We start from the raw sequence: 8,727 nt of genomic DNA, 5'->3' as shown, positions 1-8,727 counted from the left end.
CATGGAATAGGAATGTGTACAGTGTGCATGGGATGGATAATAGGGTGAATGGCTTGGGGTCAGGATTGTGTGACAGAGAGAAGAGACAAGGAGAAGAGATGGAAGGGAAGGGGAAGAATGAGGGAAACTAGGAAAGGAAGGAAAATTCGGAATAGAAAAATGGAACAAATGTTGTCTTATGTAAAATGTAAAAGTCTATTTTAGTTTCACTGGTGATTCTTGTATCTCCATTTCCAACTCCTCAGACATACTTACTGTGGGGGAAATCCTGGCCCCACTGAAGTCAGAGGCAAAACCTCCACTGACTTCAAATGGGCCAAGAATCACCCTCTGTGATTCTCTGGAGTCAGCCCATGTTTTGCATGCAAACAGACTGTGCTTCTTCATAGCCGGGGGGGGGGGGGGGGGCGGGGAGCTGGGTGGCAGATCACACAGCCAGAGTTGGGGGGAAATTTGCTACTAAAAAAGAAGAGCAAAGCACATGACATGAGAAGGCCATGGACACATTCTTCCTAATTTTATTTTGAAGGTTAACTGTGCTGGATTTTCCCCAATATACGTTTCACACCAAGGAAAATTCTGCAAAGAGTACAAGAAATCAATGTGCTCATGAGATACACTTTTGCTGCATCTAATGAAGAACATGGATGAAAGGGGCTGTAAAACTATTCATTGATGTTGTATACACAGAAATACAACGAAGCATTTTAAAATAAACATTCAACCTGTCCAAGGAATAAAACAGATGAACAAAAATATCAAGTGCCACAGAAGGGGGAAAATAAAATACAATGTAAGCTAAGGGAAATAACATCTTTCGGCCAGCGCATTTCTGTTTACCAGAATTAAAGCTACTTCATTAACCACTAACTGAGTGAATCTTCACAGAAGAGATTGTGAGATGACCTGTTTGTACTACTTATTGTTTTTGCTTAACCATATCCTTTTGTGATTCTGAAATGATCTTATATGTCTTTAGATGTGTATATCCATCCTCGCATCAAAACAGAATATTGGCAAACTAAATCATTGCGCTGAATATCCCCTGTACTGCCACCAGGTGGCATCACACAAATGTTTCACTAATCCAGGAAAAGACGTAGATAGCTCAAATTCTGACCACAGACAGCAGTGTATTAGTATTCTTAGGTGTGGGTGACCGTGTCTCTGATCCTGCAAACAATTATGCAGGTGAGGAACTGTAGCAGGATGTATTCTGGATCTCCAAATGTTCAAAACTCATGTGATTCTCTCTAAAAATCATGAGATTTTTAAAAAATAATAAAATTTGAGGGGGGTTTTCATTTGCCTTCCCGGCTGGGGACATTCAGGGTCAAACCTGTCTCTGAAACCAGTAGGGCTGGAAATTTAATTATTAAAAAAAACCCAAAAACAAAAAACAGGGACCCTCACTTAATCATTTGCCTCCAGGAGCTGGATCTTTAAGTTAAACATCAACTTTCGTGAGATGTGTTAAAACTGCTACAGTTGGCCAACTCCTTTATGTGTGAGTGTGGCCCCAGTGCATCCATGATGCACCTTAAGTCTGGAATTTAATGAATCGACACGAGTATAAAACTGAAAATTTGCACAAGAGTTTACTGGACCAGGGTCTAAGAGACCATCAGCACAAGAGGGGATAACAAGGGGATGGGATGGGGAAGGGGCAGGGCAATGGAGAGGATTATGTGGTTACTTGGGTAGCTAGCAAATGTATCCTGGTGGTTACTAGTTTCTTTCTTGATTAACATAAAATGCTCCAATGGAATTTGAGAGATAGTATATCTCTTTGAAGAAGTGGGGTTTGGAGAAGGGACATTGAGGAGGAGGAGGAGTGGGGTTGAGGGGGAGTTCCAGGCTGATGTGGCAGCCTGTATAAAGGAGCAGAAATGGGTGTGGAGGTACCTATGGAGGCGGGTGATCCGCCTTGTCATAAATATAAAGGGAAGGGTAAACCCCTGTAAAATCCCTCCTGGCCAGAGGAAATCTCCTCTCACCTGTAAAGGGTTAAGAAGCTAAAGGTAACCTCGCTGGCACCTGACCAAAATGACCAATGAGGAGACAAGATACTTTCAAAAGCTGGGAGGAGGGAGAGAAACAAAGTGTATGTGTGTCTGTCTATATTTTGTCTTTGCCGGGGATAGACCAGGAATGAAGCCTTAGAACTTTTAGTAAGTAATCTAGCTAGGTACGTGTTAGATTATGATTTCTTTAAATGGCTGAGAAAAGAATTGTGCTGAATAGAATAACTGTTTCTGTCTGTGTATCTTTTTTGTAACTTAAGGTTTTGCCTAGAGGGGTTCTCTATGTTTTGAATCTAATTACCCTGTAAGGTATCTACCATCCTGATTTTACAGGGGGGATTTCTTATTTCTAATTACTTCTATTTCTATTAAAAGTCTTTTTGTAAAAAAACTGAATGTTTTTTCACTGTTCTCAGATCCAAGGGTTTGAGTCTGTGGTCACCTATGCAAATTGGTGAGGCTTTTTATCCAACATTTCCCTGGAAAGGGGGGGTGCAAGTGTTGGGAGGATTGTTCATTGTTCTTAAGATCCAAGGGTCTGGGTCTGTAGTCACCTAGGCAAATTGGTGAGGCTTTTTACCAAACCTTGTCCAGGAAGTGGGGTGCAAGGTTTTGGGAAGTATTTTGGGGGGAAAGACGTGTCCAACCAGCTCTTCCCCAGTAACCAGTATTTGTTTGGTGGTGGTAGCGGCCAATCCAAGGACAAAGGGTGGAATATTTTGTACCTTGGGGAAGTTTTGACCTAAGCTGGTAAAGATAAGCTTAGGAGGTTTTTTTCATGCAGGTCCCCACATCTGTACCCTAGAGTTCAGAGTGGGGGAGGAACCTTGACATGCCTAGACACACACCTCCTTCTAACTGTCTCTGACTCTCAGAGGACATAAACCAACCCCATCCTTGGGAGCAGACACTCAGACCCAGACACCCAAACTCTCTTGGATGAGGGCAGCAAACATGCCTGTCCCTCTCTCCAGACATGAGCTGAGGGACACAGCCTCCTGCCCATCTCTTCTAAAGCACCCATTTGTATGTAACACCTGAGACCAACACCTCCAAACCTGGGTGCCTGAAGTTAGGCTCCTAAACCTAGAGGGAGGCTTGGTTTCTACAGCTGCTGAGCCCCCACCCACTGCACTGAAATCACTGGGAGCTGAAGATGCTTTGCTCCTCTGAAAATCAGACCATTTTTACTTAGGTGCCAAATATTGTTTTAGGAGCCTAACACCTGGCATCTGGGTTTGATCATTCTGGCCCAAAGGAATATACGTAAAATGATAGCTTCCAACGAGAGGGCACATTCAGTATAGTCCTAACCATAGCTCATGTGGTTTTACACGTTCAAGCCTTTGTTAATGTTGACCAGGAGGTCTTCTTGGCTGGTCTTTTTTTACTCTGCATCCATCCCTTGCTTTTATTTTAACCTCCACTTTATGGGTCTAACAGGTGTAAAGCCTGTAGAACCTCAGGCCATGATGTTTCTTGGGTTTAACAACCTCCCATAGACAATCCAGGAGTTCTTTTTCGTCTGTTCCTCTGATGTTGTCTCATCTCCGCTTTGGGAGAGAGACGGAAACTTTATCCATCATCTTTACCTGTCCTCCAATCCAGTTTTCCAACCACACCTCGGATTGACCAGGGATTCTGCCTGCCTGAGGAAAGAGCTACAATTTAGTGCTGAAGTGGTAACAATCATCACCCACCTACCATCCAAACCTACAAAGAAGCATTTCATTCTGTTTCCTTTTAGCTTCTCCTCTCTCATCCATGTGTCTTTGTATTTGGGAAACTGTCATGTCAAACCTAATTACTCTGTCACTACTCAGAAGAGTTTGGCTGCAACCTACTGTAGTTAATATTTTTATAGGAACAATGTGAGTTTTCCAATCAGCTCTATTTAATACTGACTGTGGGGTGAAAAATGTAACATCACATTCCTCTAAAAACCACAACACGTCCCCTCTTCTTATCACTCTAACAGGACTCAGTACTGGGCCGTTGCTCATCTGGCCTGGTGGGCTTTCCTATGCAAGGTCCTATAGGGTGCAGTTATGGTGTGTCACAGGATATCCAAAATCACTGGCAGAGTTAGAAGGCAGTGCAGGCTGAGGTGCCTTCTTTGACATTTATATTATCATTTAGCATCTGTCTTACAGTCAATACCTAGAGGCCCCGCTCAGGATCAGGATCCCATCCTCTAGGCACTGTACAGACACACACACCGTGCATCGCTGCAAGGCGCTAAAGATGGAAGCCTCAGGGGTCCCTTGGCAGAATGGGAGAGGGGAGGACAACAACCAACCAGACTAGATGCTGTAAGAACAATGCATGAGGTAGGAGGAGAACCAGGACAGGGCAACATCACAAAAACCAAGAGAGCAGAAGACTTCTGCAATGAGTATGAGACTGACAACATCTGACGCAGCCTAGAAGTCAAGCAGGATAGGGATGGAGAGTGGTCCAGGAAAGGGTGAGAGCAGTTTGGTGGAGTGGAAAGGGCAGAAATCAGAACAGATGGGAAGGGGTGAGAAGCAGAATTGGAGGCAACAGCTGTAAATGGCCCATTCAATGAGCTTAGGGAGGAAGAGGATGGGCAGCATTGCAACCATCCACAGCAAACAAGTTTCATCTCTTCAAGCTTAAGTGCCTATTTCTATTCAGTGACAGATATTAGAAAGGAATCTGGCAAGAAGGTAAAATCTAGGATAAACTATATAATAAGAATAATCATTAATGAGCCCTTAAGCAGCACTATAGTTTTTCAAAGCCCTGCAAAACAGTCAAGAACTCACTAACCAGCATCCTGACCACCCATCTGGAAAACTTCTCTCTGAATAAGCGCACACTGTAAATAAGCCCCAGGAATGAGAAGTTACTCGTGATGCAGACACTGGATACCACTGAGCTTATGAACTAACAGCGCGGTCTTGGAATCTTTGATCAGGAAAAGCTCCAGAACAACCTGGGCCCTTGATTATAGTGACCATCCCCTGCCAGACCCACCTGGGCATCCCGCACTGCCAGGAATGAGAGATGCGTTACCAGACTGAGGGGTGTACGTGGCCCTGGGTCTGCAGAGGCAATGGACATTTACACAGAGATGCTGCTTTACATATTTCCACCCAAGTGACAGTACGCAGCTGTTCAGAGCAGATATAAACATGTCACATTAGCATTTTGTGCTTCTGAGCTTTGTATCTGTCACTATAGACATATCAGGATGATCTCCCAGACTCAGCTACTCTGGCTCCTCATGCTCTGCATTCAAGGTAAGAACAACAAGGGAAGATTAGTTTAAAGGAAAGTCAAACATTTAGTAGGATTTAAATAGAAAGAACTTCCCTTCCCAGCAATCACTCCTAGCAGCAATTACAGTGTTAACAGAATGAGAGCTCCTGGCTAGACTCCTAGAGATGCAACTTTGTAGTGTGTCAAATATTCTGATGTTGGAGGATTTTTATATTTCTTTTTATTCCATATTTATTCTCCAATCCAGATTCCAGTGGACAGACTGTGATGACTCAGACTCCAGAATCCCTGGCAGTGTCTCCAGGAGACAGAGTCACCATCAACTGCAAAGCCAGTTCCAGTGTTAGCAACTGGATGGCCTGGTACCAACAGAAATCAGGACAAGCCCCTAAGCTCCTTATCTACAGCGCTTCCAACCGTCCCTCTGGGATCCCAGACCGGTTCAGTGGCAGTGGGTCTGGTGCTGATTTCACATTCACAATCAGCAGGGTTGAAGCAGATGATGCTGGAGATTTTTACTGCCAAAAGTATAACAGTGCCCCTCTCACACAGTGATACGAACCAGCACAGAAACCTCCCTGCTGTTTAGTTTCAGACTCTCACTCAGTGTTTCAGCTGCTTCCTGTGCAGCTTAATTGTGTGATTGCCTCTGCTGCCCTGCAGTGGGGTACCTGGGTGTGTCAGACTTCAATCACCTCGCTCCACACTGAAGAACTTCCAGTCCTTTCAGGTGCTCACACCAGGGGTTCAGCACTCTTTACTCAGCAATTGCTCCCTGCCCGCTAACATGGATTTGCTCTTATGGGTTGCATCCAACTTCCTACTGACAGGAGGTTACAATCCAAGCAACTTTCTACTCAGCTGACAAAATGGATGGATTTGTAAAGCATCCACACTGGAAAACTGCAGCAGTCTAATTCAACCAAACTGTTCTCAGAGTAAAGGACACTATCTGATCCAGCCCCTTCAGTTCAGTTACTTTTGCTCATTACAACATCTGCTTCATAAATGGAACCATCCAAACATCTGCTACTCCTGCTTCAGCATCAATAAGGGTCAACCTTTGATGCTCTCTTAATGGCTATTAGGTGTCTGGGCATTACCAGTTCAGCAACAGTAACAGATACAAAACCTCAGCCACGCGGATGACGTTTATTTATGCCCAGGTGGTTTCCACCATGACCCCAGAGACAAGTTGCACTCCCAATATTTTATGGTCAAGCAGGGTCAATGCTGCAAAGGGCTGAGGGGCTCCTCTGAGGCACTGAGTGACTTCAGGGGTCGATCGAATCAAAGATTGCTGAGGGCTGTCTGCACCTCTCAGGAACTGCCAGCGAGCTGGGGGGCGATGAGGGGAAGAAGAGAGAGAGAGAGAGAGAGGTCTGCATGGAAGGCTGTGTGGCTAGAAAGGGGACTAGAAAGTGAGCAGTGTGCATGGGGTGGATAATACGATGCTTGGGCTGGGCGTAGGGCTGTGTGACAGTGGAACAGAGAAGACACAAGGAGAAAAGAAAGAAGGAAAAGGGAAGGACGAGAGAAACTAGGGGAAGGAGGAGATTTTGGAGTAAAAAAAGAAACAAATGTTGCATTATGAAAAGTGACAGGATCGACGGGGTTAAATTCCATTTTAGTTTCACTGGCAACTGGTGTATTCCCATTTCCACCTCTTCACACACATCCATAGACTCACTTTGCAACAGGGATAGAAGTTAAAGAAATCATAGTACTGAATATCCCCCCTATTGCCAGCAGATGGCATCACACAAACGTGTCACTCCTCCAGCAGAGATGGGACCATCTGAAATGCCCAACACAGAAAGCCGTGTAGCGTTACTGTTGGATGAGCTTTGCACTTCACTGAACAAACGCAGACAGGAACCCTGCTCTGAAGAGCTGACAGTCCCCGATCCTGCTAACACTTTTATATGTCACTAATGTATGAGTATTGCCAAACACAAACATTCAGAAAGCATGAGATTAAAAAACAAAACAAAACTCATTTCAGTGATTTCATTTGTCTTTTGGTTTGGAGCATGCTGGGCACACTTGGGTCAAGCGTTTCAGTGCAATCAGTGTGGCTCCAGGAGTTGGGGAGGCTTTAAATAAACCACCACGTGACATGGGAATCCTAATTCAATTGTTAGAGTTGGCAACACCACTTTATGCATGTGTGAGGTCCCATTGAGTCCATCAGTATCCTGTGCCTGGAATTCAATGGCTCTCCCCATGTACACATGGTACACGTGCTTACAGAATAGGGGCCTAAAGCACTTGAACAACAAAGAGGAGACAACACAGGAAAGGGATGGGGAAGGGGCAGGGTGACGGGAAGGATTATATGGTTACTCATGAGGCTAGTGCACGTGTCCCATAGGTTGCTAATTTCTTCTTGGTTAACACCAATTCTTTCAATGGAATTAGAATGATAGTGTACGGGGGCCTGAAGACGTGGGGTTTGGACAAGGGAAACAAATGAAGAGATGTGGGGTTTGTTGTTGGGTGGGCAGGGAGAGTTCGAGGCTGATGGGAGAGCCTGAATAAAGGGTAAAAGTGGCCAAGGAGGTGGTATAGATGCCATCTCCATGCTTCTCCATGCTATCAGCTTGGGCAGAGCAAAGAGTCCACAATCAGGAGCAGGAAGCCAATAGGAGATGAGTGAAGTGGGGGGGGGAGAGGGAATAAATGGCAGAGTTTGTAACACATTCATACAGAAATACACTCTCTGGAATAGTACAAACCAATCTATCCCCCATAACCCAGCTCCTCAGCAGGTATAAATCTCCATAGATCCCCTGACATCAGGGCAGCTACACTGATTTCCAGTAGCTGGAGCTCTGACTCCGTATCAGGGGCTGAGAGTAGATGCTTTGCTTATATGCAACCCACTGACCCTTCCCTGCTGCTTGGAACCGTTATAAAGGTTTCACTTCACTCTTTGTGGTTTATTGACAACTGCTGGTCAGGACAGACACATGAAGATGATCTCACAGGCTCAGCTCATCTGCTCCTGACTGCTCTGGATCCAGGGTAAGAATCAGCCCAAAATCTAGATGCACAGAGTGGGTTTTCTGAATCACAATAGGAGAGTCCTTTGCTCTTATTTATGTGCACATTGGAATCCACTCAGTGTTTTTTCATTTAATTCAGAAAATAAAATACAATACACATAAAAACTAAGGTGTGAAAACACTCGAGCGTCTATAGTTAATAATTTTGTTTGTATTTGTCTTTACATTCAGACTCCAGCGGGTACATTCTGCTGACTCAGACTCCAGAATCTGTGGCAGTTCCAGCATTATGGGCCTACAAACCTGGTACCAACAGAAACGAGGACAAGCTCCTGGGGTCCTATATATAGTGCCTCCACCTTGCTGCCTGGGGTCCCAGCCTAGTTCAGTGGCAGTCAGGCTGGGAGCAGTGTTGCTGATTACAGTATCACAATCAGCACCGTTCAATC

General features: G+C 44.8%; 1 gene segment (V, D, J or C); it reads left to right on the top strand.

Annotated features, from left to right (window-relative positions):
• The first annotated feature begins 5,234 nt into the window (after window positions 1-5,234).
• On the top strand, window positions 5,235-5,825 carry LOC119566173. The segment is given in 2 exon segments: window positions 5,235-5,290; window positions 5,518-5,825. Coding segments are annotated over 2 exon segments (357 nt in total).
• Window positions 5,826-8,727: the final 2,902 nt, after the last annotated feature.

Source organism: Chelonia mydas, chromosome 4 (assembly GCF_015237465.2).
Source record: "Chelonia mydas isolate rCheMyd1 chromosome 4, rCheMyd1.pri.v2, whole genome shotgun sequence".
Lineage (NCBI taxonomy): Eukaryota > Metazoa > Chordata > Testudines > Cheloniidae > Chelonia > Chelonia mydas.
The sequence above is the reverse complement of the archived record's forward strand: the minus strand, read 5'-3'. Positions and strand labels throughout refer to the sequence as shown.